The following is a 12,743-nucleotide window of genomic DNA, read 5'->3' on the forward strand; positions in this document are numbered from 1 at the left end:
TTTACTAAAACCCCAACCCCCAAGGTGTGGGAGGGGGAGATGGGGCTGAGAACCGCAGCCGGAGCCAGCACGTCTCTACCTCTGCCCGCCACCGCCCTGGAAAAGGAGAACAAAAAGGAGAATTAAAAAAAAAAAAAAGGAGAATAATAAAAAAAGAGAATTAAAAAAAAAAAAAAAAAGAAAATTAAAAGACAGATTTTGGGTTTCTCCCTCCCCGAAGCCGTCGGGGGACCCCCCATCCCTTCACTGCCAGGCTGCTCCCACACCCCGCGCTGGATTTGTTTCACAAGGATTTTTAAGAGGAAAAGGAGAAGGAAAGGAAAAGGAACGCTGCCTCCTTCCTGGCCGAGGCGGCGGCCAAGGACGATGTGGATTATTTGGGATTCTTGCCTCGCCGGAGCGGCGCAGAGGACGGAAGTGCAATACGGAAAGTCCGGCAGCTCCGAGCGGAGGCAGCAGTGCTGTGCACTAATGTGAATGTAAATAGTGTCTGCAGAGGTCCAAAAATGAATAATAATACTGATAGTGATGATGATAATAATAAGAGACTTTTGCCAAATAAAGGATGAGGAGGAAGCGTGGAGCTGTGGCGCTGGCCCGAGCGAGGCCTGGCATCGAGAGGAGCTGTAGTTTTTCCGCATTTGCAAAACCCATCCTGTGTGTTTTCCGTAGGGGAGGAAGAGGAGGGAAGGGCTCAGGGCCGGGGGGGTTGTGCTGCACCCAGGGCTGGGCTGGGCCACAGCAGAGCTTGGGACACCCCAAGGGTGATGTCACCGGCCCTGTGCCACCAGCACCCAGCCCTGCCGGGGGTTCTGTGCACCCCAAGGCCTTGGTGCATCCCCTGGGAGGGTTCTGTGCACCCCAAGATCTTGGTGCATCACCTTGGACGAGTTCTGTGCAGCCCAAGACCTTGATGAATCCCCCTGGGGTTTTTTTGTGCACCCCAAGGTCTCTGTGAATCCCCTCAGGGTTCTTCTTGTGCACCCTGAGGTCTCGGGGCATCCCCCAGGAGGTTTCTCTGCACCCCAAGACTTTGGTGCATCCCCCCAGGGAATTCCTGTGCACCTCAAGGTCTTGGTACCACCCCGGGGACATTTCTGTGCCCCCCCAAGACCTCGTTGCACCCCCTGGGTGGTTTCTGTGCCCTCCAGCCCTGGGAGCTTTGCCGGGTGCCCCTCCCTTGACTGTTCACTTTATTTATGGTGTGACATATGTAATATTGTCTATTTTTCTTACGTTTCCTGAGAAGAGGTAATATATAAGAGTATTGCAGACGCCCCTGCTCGCCCGGCTGTCCGGCCCGTCCCCTCCCTCCCGCCGTGTCCCCGCCTGTCCCCGCGTGTCCCCGGCCCCGCTCCTGCCGGGGCTCTGCCTCTCTACCTCCACCTCGCCGGGAAACCGCGGGCGAGAGCACTTCCACAGGGACTGCTCTCCTTTCCACTCCCTGCTGGTTTGCTTTTTTTGGAATTATTATGATTTTTTATTATTTTTTCTTTTCCTTCTTCTTCTTTTTTTTTTTTTTTTTTTTTTTTTCTTTTAATAAGAATAAAACTGCCCTACAGAACCTTGCATCGAAACCAAAAGCCGACGGAGGGAGGGACGGAGGGAGGGGACGGCGGTGACGGGCGGCACAGCCTCAGCGGGCGGCCAAACCAGAACGACAGCTTTAAATGTGAGATTTCCCAAAAAAAAAATATTTGTGCTGCGGGGAGGACGGAGCGGCCGCGGGGCCGGAGTGATGCCGTGCTGGTGCTGTGGGTGCTTCCCTGGGGGTTTGCTCCAAAATGGTGTTGTTGGGGGCTGTGGGGGGCCAGGGGACGTGTGCCACGTGCTGCTCCCCCTCGGTGGCTCTGTGGCACCGGGGAGGTGGCAGTGGGTGAGCAGCGTGGTCCTGGCACAGCCTGGCCGGGGCAGGGGCTGTGGGGCAGCGTGGTGCCACATCAGGTCCCCGTGGCTGCCCACAGCTGCTGGGTTTCCTGCTCCCATCGCGGCTGGGGCAGGGGGACGGCGTTGGGGACATGGGGACAGCGTGTCCCAGGTCCCCATGCCCGTGGGGAGGCAGAGCCCAGGGCGCCGGGTGCTGGCTGTGGCACCAAGCTGGGGAGGTGGCAGGAGAGACGCGGCTCTCTGGTGCCAGCCACGGCGCCGGGGTCCCCTCTGCAGCCCCTTCCTCGCGTTCCCAACCCAAAATCCCAGCTGAAACCAAAGTACCACATCCCGGCGAGGCTGGAGCGGGGCCCCACACCTGCCTGGCTGTTGCTCCATCACTGCCAGAGCCCCCCGAACTCCCCCTGCAGCATCTCCTCCTCCTCCTCCTCCTCCAGGGGCTGCTGGGGTCCCCCCCTTTGTCCTCGGGGTGCCTCTCTGGATCCCAGTGGGTCTGAGGCTGGGGACAAGATGCCACTGTGTTCCCAGCTCCCAGGCACTGTGATGGGATGTCCCCCCTGCCGTGGCAGCCCTGGGGGCTCCTCCGATGCCACGGGCCCGGGAGGGAGCTCGTGCCAGTGTCCCCCCTCCCTCCCGGCTGCGGCAGCACTCGCTTCCCTGAGCCCTGCCAGCCCTGGCACGGGCACACCGGGGCACGGGGGGCCCTGAGGGGCTGGAAACCAGAGCCCCCCGCCAGGGCCAGGCGTGGGGTGTGGGGCCAGCCCAGAGAGATGACGTGGTAGGACTTTTCCTTCGGCATGCTGTCCCCCCCTTGCTGTTCCCCGCTTTCTCTAAGTGTACTGTATGTTTGACCTGTGAAAGATGTAAACTTTATGATTCAGGTTATGTCTGTTCTTAACTCTGTATCTGTGTAATAAAGACAATTTAATATCAACTAGAGGCTCCGTAGCCTGGGCTTGTGCTGGGTGCCCTCGTCCCCCACTCCTGGCAGTGCTTTGCACTCCGTGCCCCCGGCCCTGGCTCGGCGGGTTCATTACAGCCCTGGGGTCGGTCAGTGCAAAGGAGGGGTGTCCGTGGCTGGGGAATCTCAGGTGTGTCCCCAGGGCACTCAAAGGGATGTGTCCCACCTGCCGCTGCTGCACCCTCGGGGTGCCCCCCCGATCGCCCTACTCAGCCAGCTGGCTGCAGCCCCCGGCCTCACCAACGGGGGTCGGTGCACCGTGAGGAGCGGAGGGGGCCCTGCCCACGCGTGTCAGCCCCAGCTGAACGTCACTGCCGGGTCTCGAACTCGCAGTCCCGGGATCCCGCCGGGGCGGGGCCGCCTCCGCCGCTCCCCCGCCCGTCGCTGGGGGCGGGGCCTGGCGCGCGCCCCGCCCTGATTGGCCGCTGATGTGTGAAAGCGCGCGCGGGCGCGAGGGCCGCTCGTGGTGGCGGGAGAGCCGCACGTGGTCGCCGCTTCCGCCGGCCGCGCGCAGCATGTTCGGGGCCCGGGGCAGGTGCGGGCGGGCACGGCGGGCTCCGGGGCGGGCACGGCGGGGCGGACACGGCGGGCTCCGGGGCGGGCACGGCGGGCTCCGGGGCGGACACGGCCGCCGCGGCTCCCCGGGCTGCAGCGGGGTGGGCTTCCCGCTCACGGGTGGGCGAGCTCGTTCTCCTGGCGTAGGGCGTGTCCCTCTGTGAGCCTCTCGGGGGCTGGGAGGGTGTGGCTCTGCCCTCGCTGCGGGAGGCAGAGCGCCCGAGTTGCTCTCTCTTTATAGCCTGGTGGCCGTGGGCTGCGGCCTCTTTCCCTTCCTTACCAGCCGGCCGTGTGGCCCTGGGGGTTCTTTCCACTTTGGGGCAGCTGCTTCCAGGTCCCCTGTGCAGCCCCTGTGAGCTGGGAAGTGGCTCAGTATGAACTGGGCACCTTTTGGTTGTGCTTTGCAGGTCTGGGGTTTTGCAGCACAGAGAACAAGCTGCATTAATGTCACCTGTTCGTCCTTGTGGTGGAAACACCCTGAAAACCTTTGCCTGGCTGAGGCTGTGCTTTAGCTTCCACGTTACATGGGTGTTTGTTAAATGCCTTTTTACCCCTTGTCCCACCCAGTCCTTTCTTCCTGGACACTTCAGAGATCTGGTGGCAGGACCCACCGTCCCTGGAAGCGGAGCTGGCATCCTGGGACATGGCAGAGGTGGCATCTGTGTGTAAGGCAGCAGATGAGAGCTCAGATGCGAGCCCCCAAGAGGGGAACAGCACAAAGGAGCTGGGTGTTCTGGACCCGGTGAGTACCTGCCTGGATGGGGAACCAGTTTTCCCTGGTGCCCAAATGAAATGGGGAACTTTTTGCACCTGGGGTGTCCCTGCTCCGTGTGCTGCTTGTGCAATTCTTGTTTCGGGATTTAGGAGCTGGAGGCCATCAAAGCCAAACTGCGGGAGATAGAGAAAGAGGATGAGAGGTTGAAGGAGCTGCAGCTGGAAGCTGAGAACCACCTGTTCATGAGCTCAGAAGCAGGTATGGGTTGTCGCTGGGTGCTGTTCTCCCTCCCCAAGGACACCTCTGGGGCACAGGGTGACAATTGGAGCCCAGAGTATTTGGCTCTGCCTCTCTGGGCACCTGGGAGTGGACACATAAGGTGGGTGAGGGGGGTCCCAGGCCTGGTGTGATGCTAATGCACCTTCTGTCAGCTCTTGCCTTCTACCTGTGTGGGCCCAGATGCAGTAAATTAATTTGTGTTTAATTCAATTGAATAATTGAGTTTAGCACCAACAGCCCCAGTAGAGGAGCCACTGTGAAGAGAATAGGGGCAAGGGGATGGAGGAGGAGGCAGCAGTGTGAGGACTGGGATACACCTGGATGTGACCAGGGATCTGAGGAGCTTTGCAGTGTATCAGCTCAGTGGTGGCTGTGCTGGGAACAGACAGATGTCCCTCTGTCCATGACCAATCCCTTCTCTCCACAGCTCTCTTCCCACTGACGACCAAGGAGAAGGTGGAGGCTGACCAGCGTTCCATCTACGTGGGCAACGTAAGTGGGAGCCCTGGAGCAGAGCCCTTCCCGCTGCTCGGTGCCCAGCTGAGTGTGTGTCCCAAATCCCTGGCATGGGGCCCATCTGCCCCCCACCACAGCCTGCCTGTTCCCATCCCAACTGTGTTTCTCCTCTGCCCAGCCTGGGAATGTGGCTCAGCATCTGCCACTTGCAGCACATCTCTTGCAAGTGTCAAGCTCCTGGGTTGTGTGGCGTGGCCTGTTCCCTCAAAGCAGGGCAGGCTGTCTCTTGGATTTGTATGTCCAGGTGGGAGCACTCATCTGGGAGGGTCCCCTGGCCCTCAGGAGAGGCTGAAGCTGTGGTGGGGAGGTGTGAGTGGGGCCAGCTGGGCCCTTTGCCTCCTGTGGTGGGGTGTGGACCCCTCACCCACGAGCTGGGGGTGGGAACTGTCGTTGCAGGTGGATTACGGGGGCACAGCCGAAGAGCTGGAGTCTCACTTCAACAGCTGTGGGCACATCAACCGGGTCACCATCCTCTGTGACAAGTTCTCGGGCCATCCTAAAGGGTCAGTGCTGTGGGCAGGGAGGGGATGGGGTCTCCAGGGTGTCCCTGGGCTCTGCTCACACCGTTCCCTCACAGCTATGCCTACATCGAGTTCGAGGAGCAGAGCTCTGTGAAGGCTGCAGTGGAGCTGGACGAGAGCGTGTTCAGGGGCCGTGTCATCAAGGTGAGAGCTGGGGGAGGCCCCAGGGGGCTGCCCCCACCCCATTCCCAGCCCTGGGTGCCTGTGGCTGTGCCAAATCCCAGCTCCAGCAGCCCCTCCCCACTTTCCAGGTGCTGCCCAAGAGGACCAACATGCCCGGCATCAGCAGCACTGACCGCGGGGGCTACCGGGGCTACTTCCCCCCACGGGCAGGGCTGGGCCGCTGGGGAGGCTACTATGGGGGGCAGCAGCCCAGGGTGCGAGGGAGGACCTACAGGTGAGTCCCTGGGCGTGGGGGTTCCTCAGGTGTGGAGCAGGATGTTCCTGGGATGGGGTTCCCTGCTCTGTGTCTCGGCTTTGCCCCTCCCACCCTGGCATGGCTGGGAGGATGGAGAAGAGTTCTGGCAGGAAGGAACATCTGGAAACCTGGAGTTGTTACCCTGTCCCTGCAGGAATTCAGGGAGTGGTGGGTGGGCATCACGCTGCCAGCCTGAGCACTCCCAGAGCTGTGCCTGGCTTTGGGGCTCCCCTGGTTTTGGGGGTGCAGCCTGGGGTAGCTGTGCAGGAGGGGAGGAGCCCTTGGAAGGGTGAAGGAGCAGGGAGCAATGCCCCTGTGCTTCAGGATGTTGGTTTTGTTCTGTTTAGGGGTCGGGCAAGGCTGGTGCCTTGGTATTTTCCATACTAGAAAAGGCTGGACTCCCTGGTGATGCCGATGGGACTGAAACAAGGAGATGGGATTGGAGAGATTTAAAAATATGCCTATTGAAGCCAAAAAACAGATTAATTTTAAAAATGCCATCTGCCTGGCTGTGAGGATTACTGATGAGCCCTGTGCTGGGCTGCAGGAGGGAAGATGGGATCTGCTCCAGCCTGCCAGCATCCCAGGAGAGCTCATCCCACCTCAGCTCTGCCCCGGGGGTTGCGTTTGTGTGGAGAGCAGGCTCATTCCAGAGAACACGGTCCTGGGAAGGGACAAACCCTCCCAGACCATCAAGTCTCCTTCTTTATCCCATGGAAAAGGGCTGTCCTGGATCCTGGAGGGTTTGGTTTGGCTCCTGGCTGGCTGGATGCCCTCCATGCCACTGCTTGGCCATGGACATCCCTCAGCTCTTCCTACAGCAGCTGGATGCTGCCTTCTCCTAAGGTTCTAAAATCTCCTTTCTTTCCCAAATGAGTGGAGAAAGTTTTGGGTTGCAGCTCCAGATCCGATTGCTGGGGAGCTTTTCCTTCACCAGCCCTGTGGATGTGACCTTTCTGTTGGGAAGAAGGTGGAGCCTGATGTGGTTTGGGTCTGGTTTTTAGCTCGCTGTGTTTGTACATCCAGGATAGGGAAAAAGTATCCCTGGTTCCTCTGGAAGCATCCATCTCTAGTAGTTGAACAAGAGCTAAACAAAAAGTTGAACAAAACCCTTCCCTTCTTTAATTTGTGTGTCAGCAACCCCCTCTTCCTTCCCTCCTGCTTTTATTCCAGAGCTCCAGGAATCAAAGAGTGCTGCCAACTCCTCATTTGACTTTATTTCTCGCAGTAGCAGCATTGCAAAATCACCTTCACTGGTGCAAATTTAGCCTGGTCTTCCTTTTTATTCCCACCACCATTCCTGCTCTGGAGTCACTTTGGGGATGGTGTGAGCCCAGCTGAATGCTCAGGACCAAAGAGCACCACCGGAGCTGGGTGCCAGGCAGGAAGGTTCCTGGCTCTTCCCTTTCTGCTGATTTTATGCTCATGAGCTCTGAAGCCACGTGTTTTTTAAAGGAGGAACTTCGTGTTAGAAGAGGCAGGCTGGGAACCCCAGCAGACAGCATTCCAGGGGGAAGTTCTGCATGGAAATGGGTTTTATTATGTAATTCTCCCACTAATCTTTTGGGATCCTTGGTTAGGATTCTTCTAACCCAGATGCAACAGATGCAACCAACTCCTAAAGCAGCTTTTCACAGCTCAGGGGCATTGCCAGGCTAAAAATCCCACTGATTTTTTTTTATTTATTTCCTTTTAAGATCTCTAGAATTTTTTTTTTTTAAGCTCGAGGCCTTAACTCTTCATGTTGTGTTGATATTGTGCTCAGTGCTGCTGAGGCTGACCTTGTTTTGAGCTACCCTTAGGCTTAGACTATAAACCAGCTTTTTCTAGGGCTTCTGTTGGATAGGATTATGATTTTTTGAAACTTACTTTTTAATAAAAAACTACTTTGGGGTGTTTGGACTCTCTTGTGGAAGAGGCAACATGGAGCTCCTGTTTCTGTGTGTGAAAACAGCCAAGATTTTTAGATGAAAATGTTTGAGGATAGCAGTGCACAGCTGTGCCTTGTGGAGATGGTGGGAGAGGCTTGAACCTCCCAAGATTTTCCAGGTGGTTGTTGATGAAATGTACTTAAGTTCTTGTTGAGAAAGTATTTGTAATTGTTACTTTTATTAACTGTTTTTTATTTTTAAAATAAATGATCCTGCTGTGTGAACTTCATGTGTGCTTGTGGCTTTCTCCAGGCTCCTAGGATCCCCTGGAGCTGGGCAGCTTTGTTATTTTTAGCTGGTTTGTGTGGTTTTTAACTGATGAGGTGCTTGGAGTAGAGGTGTGTGAGAAGCACTGAGCAGCTGCTCAGTGCCTGCTCCTGCTTGCATCTCCTCTGCTGAACCTGGAGTGATGGAGCTGGGATGCTTTTCTGTGCAATTTGTGCTTTATTCCATTTAAATACCTGCTGCTGATTTGGGAGTCTTTAATTAGAACAGCAGGGAGCTGCAGGGGAGGAGATGCTAATAGAGATTAATTTGGGATGAGCCAGGCAGCTGTGCAATCCTGATGGCTTAATCCGTGGCTGGATTGGGTGGATTTATTCCAGCTGCTCTACCTGTGCTGGGGGTCACTGTGGAGCGTGTCTGGATGAGGTGCAGAGTGGTAACAGCAAACTCAAGTCACCCAGGAAGGGAAGCTCCTGGAATGGTTTTTGTGGGAAGGGAACCTTGGAGCTCCTCTTGTTCCAGTGGGACCTGGAGCAGCCTGGAACAGTGGAAGGTGTCCCTGCCCATGGCAGGGGGTGGGATGAGATGGCTTTAATGTCCCTTCCCACCCAAACCATTCCATTATTCTGTGATCAGTGATTTCTCTGCTATGCTCGGGTTTGGTCGAGTACAAATCCAGGCAAACCCTGCAGGTGTCACGTTTATTTTACATGGAATAGATTTAAGTTATGAGACAGAATGGAATATTTACAGCACTGCAGGCATGCTCCTGCACACAGGGAATGTTTCCCAGGGGCGTGGGAAGGGGTTCAGCACACCTGCATCATCATGGAGTTCACCATGGTATCAAAAGCCCTGGAGAGGGAAATAAACACAGATTATTAAAGGGAGCAGCTCAGTGTGCACAGCAGAGCTTTTGTAACAAAACCACTTTCTCACCCTGCCTCTGCCTGGCTTTCCCTAAGCTGGACACAGGGTTTTACTCTTTACAGCACAGGCTGTTGAGGGATTAATGATTTTAATTAAGCTGAGGTAAGGACGGGCCTTACCCTGGCTGCAACCCTGTCTCTGTGAAGTATGGAAGTTGCTCTTGCCAAGGCCATAGAAACTCCCAATTCCCTGTGAGGTTACAATGGGAATGGGGGACACTGGCCCTCCCTCACACAGGGAATTCCATGTGCTGAGTGTTTGTCCCCACCCAAGGATAAACCCTGGACAAAGGCTGTTCACTCTTTACCCTGTTCTACTTAACTGGATTTTAATACTCACAATTACTAAGTTTGCAAAAGACCTCTAAGATCATCAAGTCCAACTCTTGCTTACCTCTATTTTCAGGTAGGTTTTTTCTCCCCCCAAAATATATTTTCTTGACTTAATGTTTGTAACACCAGTTCTGGGGTGGGAGTGAGAGTTCAGTAGAATTTTTTATGACACCCTCAGTTTTTTGTGAGGCAGCAATGACCCAAAACCAACATCACTGTTCTCATTAAGGCACTTGGAGCATGCACACCTGAGCTGGCCAGGCACAGGGTTGGTCCTATTGCAGCAGAGGTACCCTGAAAGTTCTAGAAAGGTGGCAAAGAGATGGAGATCCACGTGGACAACCCACTCACCTGGAATGGATCCTGTCCCCGGGGTTATAGAAAGGGTTACACATGATGTCAGTGTAGGAACTGTGCAGCTTTCGGAACATCTGAGAAGGGAATGGAGGTGAGTTCATTAATTTTTTGTTTCTCAGCACTTCTTGAGTAGCTGGAAGGAGCAAACCCACTGAGGTGGCTCTGCTTTGGTGCACTTACACTGCGGATCTCGTTGTCCCTCAGGGCTGTGTTGGAGGAATCCACCACCATGACAAACTTCACCTTGGAGTTGGTCACGTAGCCGTACCTGGGCAGGGGTTAAGGATGTGCTTCTCACACAGCAGGGCCTGGCAAAGCCACTAAACCAGGCTGGAATGTGCCCACAGAGACAAGCTTTGGAGACATGAGGGAACTTCCTCATGAGGGGCAGACACAGAGCTGTTCTCTGTGTGAGCAGGGACAGCACCCAGGCAGTGGCTGGAGCTGGGCCAGGGGAGGTTTAGGGTGGAGATCAGGGAAAGGTTCTTCCCCCAGAGGGTGCTGGGCACTGCCCAGTCTCCCCAGGGAATGGGCACGGCCCTGAGGCTGCCAGAGCTCCAGGAGTGTTTGGACAGCGCTGCCAGGGATGCCCAGGGTGGGATTGTTGGGGTGTCTGTGCAGGGCCAGGAGCTGGATTGATGATCCTGTGGGTCCCTTCCAGCTCAGGATATTCTGTGATTAAACTAAACCCACAATGGCCTGGCCAAAGGCGTGACAAAGATACACCTTGTAGTCTTCAGTGGGGTAGAGGAGGCCCAGGTACAGCTCCCTCTGGTCCACCAGGGCTTTGCCCATGGCTGAGATCTTCTCATCCACGACGTCCAGGGAGGTGTGCACGGTGTAGTGGAACTTCAGCTCGTTCTCCGTGGGGACGCTCCGGATGTACAGCGGGTAATTCTGGGGACAGAACGAATCACACCCACTGGGATCTGCTGCTGGCAGAGCGATTTAACCATTTGTGTTCACAGCCCCCTTCCCACGCTGCAGCACCTCCGGAGCACAGCTGTCCCCATGGCAGGAGAATCATTAGCACAGGCACTGCACAATGCTGCACAGGCACTGCTCCCCTGTCCCCTTGTCCCAGCAGGGCCTGGACCCAGCTCTTCTCAAGGGAAACTCCTCTCCTCTCCCTCACACTGTGCCTGTGCCGGCTGCCCCAGCCCTGCTCCCCTTCTGCTCCTGCCCAGCCCATTTCACCGCAGTGTCCGCCCCACTCCCCCTGTATCTGCTCTCTTCTGCTCCCCCCACCCCTATCCAGACCCCCCAACCTGACATCCCGCCCATTCCCCTCTCCCCTCACAACCTCACCCGGCCCCACATCCCAGGTCCTGCTCAGAGCCCCAGCCCCTCTCCCCTCACCCTTCCCCAGACCCCACTGCCCCGCCGGACCCGCTGTTCCCCTCAGCCGGCCCCGGCCGTCCCCGCGGCCCGGCCGTGCCGCCCGCACCTCCTTGGCGATCACGGCGATGCACACCGCCATCTTGCCCCGCCCCTCCCGCCGGTCACGTGCGGCGCGCGCGCGCCGGTCACGTGCGGCGGTCACGCGGCGCGCGGGCCCGGTTGCCATGGCGAGCGCGGCGCTGGGGCCGCTGAGCCTCTGGTGCGTGCTGGGCCCCGCCGCCGCCGCCGCCCCCAACATCCTCCTCCTCCTCATGGACGACGTGAGTGGGGGACCCGCGGGGGCTCCCCGGGGAGTCCCGGTGGGTGGCGGGGGGGTGGGGGGTGGTGTCGCCCCGGGGGGAGTCACCCCGAGGGGGTGTGAGGGGTCTAAGCATCGCCCTGGCGAGGAGACACTGCGGGAGCTGGGCATGGTCGGGCTGGAGAAGGGAAGGCTGGGAGGGGATCCCATCAATGTCTCCGAGGACAGTGCCAGGCTCTGTTCAGTGGTGCCCGGCGACAGCAAGAGGAGCCACGGGCACGAACTAAACACGAGAAGTTCCACTTCAACGCGAGGAGGAACCTCTGTCCGTGGGGGGTGGCAGAGGCCTGGAGCAGCTGCCCAGGGAGGGCGTGGGGTCTCCCTGTCTGGAGACATTCCAGTCCCACCTGGCCGTGTTCCTGTGCCACCTGCTCCAGGTGCCCCTGCCTTGGCCTGGATGATCTCCAGAGCTCCCTTCCAGCACTAATGATTGCTGATCTCAAGGAGGGGGTTGGTGGCCTCCTGAAAAACTAAGCAAGAAGAAAAGTCATTCTACTCATTTGGGCTATCTGAACTGGAGAAAAAAAAAAAGGCAATAAATTGTTAAGTAGCAGAAATAATCACAGATTTATTTTTAACTTAAAGTCTTTTCAATTTTGCCCCCTTGGCCACACGGATAAGGAAATATATTAATTTCCAACACGTTCAGGTTGCTGCCATCTTCCTGCTTTGCTTCTCTCCTAACAGTTTCCTCTCACCTTCCAGGTGTGTTTGTGGTGGAAATGTGTTTGTTGCTGTTGGAAGCTCCCCAAGGAGCTCACAAGGGTGGGCAAACCCTTCCTACCTGTTTGCCAGTTTATGCTGCTTGTTGCTTCCGTGGTGTTCCTGTACTCCTGAGCAGGATAACCACCTGCTTTTCCAGCCACTTGAGCCTCTGCAAGGGTCTGCCCAGGGAGGTTTGGAGGTGTCCAAGGAAGGCCTGGACATGGCACTCAGTGCTCTGGGCTGGGGACAAGGTGGGGGCTGGGCACAGCTTGGACTTGGAGTGTTTTCCAACCTCGGTGATCCTGTGATTCTGTGATCTCAGTTTTCCATTCAGGAGTATTTCCCCCTCCCAAGCTGGCATTTGTAATTTTCCAGAGGAAAGCTCTTTGGGACAGTGATTCTCGCGCTCTGGAAGCGTTGGTACAGCACGAGGCACAGCTCCTGTCTGGAGCTTCTGTGAACTATTGATTTATGTAATATGTTCATTAAAAATACATCTCCCTGCTTTTTTTTCCCTCGATCCTCTGGGACTCTGTGGAATTAGAGCGATGTGAGATTCTTTTTGTCTTTCTTCCTTGATGATAAAGCAGAAGAAGAAAGAAACTGGGGGTAAATCCATTGTATCCATTTTAATTCCACATCCCAGTGTCAGGCATTTAATTGTTCCTTAACTCAGAACGCAGCTCTGTGACAATTTTCTTTCCCAAACTAA

General features: G+C 56.4%; 3 protein-coding genes across 7 annotated transcripts in view; 2 read left to right on the top strand and 1 right to left on the bottom strand.

Moving 5' to 3' along the window:
- The first annotated feature begins 191 nt into the window (after window positions 1-191).
- PABPN1L (PABPN1 like, cytoplasmic) lies at window positions 192-8,007 on the top strand. 3 transcript variants are annotated; one of them, XM_069027227.1, is made up of 8 exons: window positions 192-1,672; window positions 3,971-4,145; window positions 4,268-4,376; window positions 4,825-4,889; window positions 5,310-5,416; window positions 5,491-5,578; window positions 5,686-5,831; window positions 6,200-8,007. In XM_069027227.1, the coding sequence occupies exons 2-8, from the start codon at window positions 4,047-4,049 to the stop codon at window positions 6,237-6,239; spliced, it is 654 nt and encodes a 217-aa protein (XP_068883328.1). In that variant the 5' UTR covers window positions 192-1,672; window positions 3,971-4,046; the 3' UTR covers window positions 6,240-8,007. The 3 variants fall into 3 exon arrangements, with proteins under 3 accessions (XP_068883328.1, XP_068883326.1, XP_068883327.1); XM_069027225.1 differs by lacking the exon at window positions 192-1,672 and adding an exon at window positions 3,307-3,383; XM_069027226.1 differs by lacking the exon at window positions 192-1,672 and adding an exon at window positions 3,307-3,383 and having other exon boundaries at window positions 7,026-8,007.
- A 688-nt stretch (window positions 8,008-8,695) lies between these two features.
- TRAPPC2L (trafficking protein particle complex subunit 2L) lies at window positions 8,696-11,128 on the bottom strand. Its single transcript, XM_069027228.1, has 5 exons — window positions 11,075-11,128; window positions 10,352-10,524; window positions 9,808-9,895; window positions 9,622-9,701; window positions 8,696-8,863 (listed from the first exon to the last, which is right to left on the bottom strand). Exons 1-5 carry the CDS (start codon window positions 11,105-11,107, stop codon window positions 8,818-8,820), a joined length of 420 nt encoding a protein of 139 aa, XP_068883329.1. The 5' UTR covers window positions 11,108-11,128; the 3' UTR covers window positions 8,696-8,817.
- The window catches only part of GALNS (galactosamine (N-acetyl)-6-sulfatase), a 39,978-nt gene continuing 38,315 nt past the window's right edge, over window positions 11,081-12,743 (top strand). For 2 of the 3 annotated variants that reach the window (XM_069027220.1, XM_069027222.1), the window contains exon 1: window positions 11,081-11,288. In XM_069027220.1, coding sequence (XP_068883321.1) covers window positions 11,094-11,288 — 195 coding nt within the window. In that variant the 5' untranslated portion in view covers window positions 11,081-11,093. Of the gene's footprint in view, window positions 11,289-12,072; window positions 12,092-12,743 lie in introns of those variants that run through there. The other variant, XM_069027221.1, reaches the window with a different exon arrangement.

Source organism: Aphelocoma coerulescens, chromosome 11 (assembly GCF_041296385.1).
Source record: "Aphelocoma coerulescens isolate FSJ_1873_10779 chromosome 11, UR_Acoe_1.0, whole genome shotgun sequence".
In the NCBI taxonomy this organism is placed as follows: domain Eukaryota; kingdom Metazoa; phylum Chordata; class Aves; order Passeriformes; family Corvidae; genus Aphelocoma; species Aphelocoma coerulescens.

Excerpts from the sequence above, each read along its gene's own strand:
- TRAPPC2L (XM_069027228.1), bottom strand. The coding sequence starts at position 11,107 with ATGGCGGTGTGCATCGCCGTGATCGCCAAGGAG. Across the intron at positions 10,525-11,074 it reads TCGCCGTGATCGCCAAGGAG|AATTACCCGCTGTACATCCG; the intron begins GTGCGGGCGGCA and ends TTCTGTCCCCAG. Across the intron at positions 9,702-9,807 it reads GGGACAACGAGATCCGCAGT|ATGTTCCGAAAGCTGCACAG; the intron begins GTAAGTGCACCA and ends TTCCCTTCTCAG.
- PABPN1L (XM_069027225.1), top strand. The coding sequence starts at position 3,364 with ATGTTCGGGGCCCGGGGCAG. Across the intron at positions 5,417-5,490 it reads TTCTCGGGCCATCCTAAAGG|CTATGCCTACATCGAGTTCG; the intron begins GTCAGTGCTGTG and ends GTTCCCTCACAG. Across the intron at positions 5,579-5,685 it reads TCAGGGGCCGTGTCATCAAG|GTGCTGCCCAAGAGGACCAA; the intron begins GTGAGAGCTGGG and ends CCCACTTTCCAG.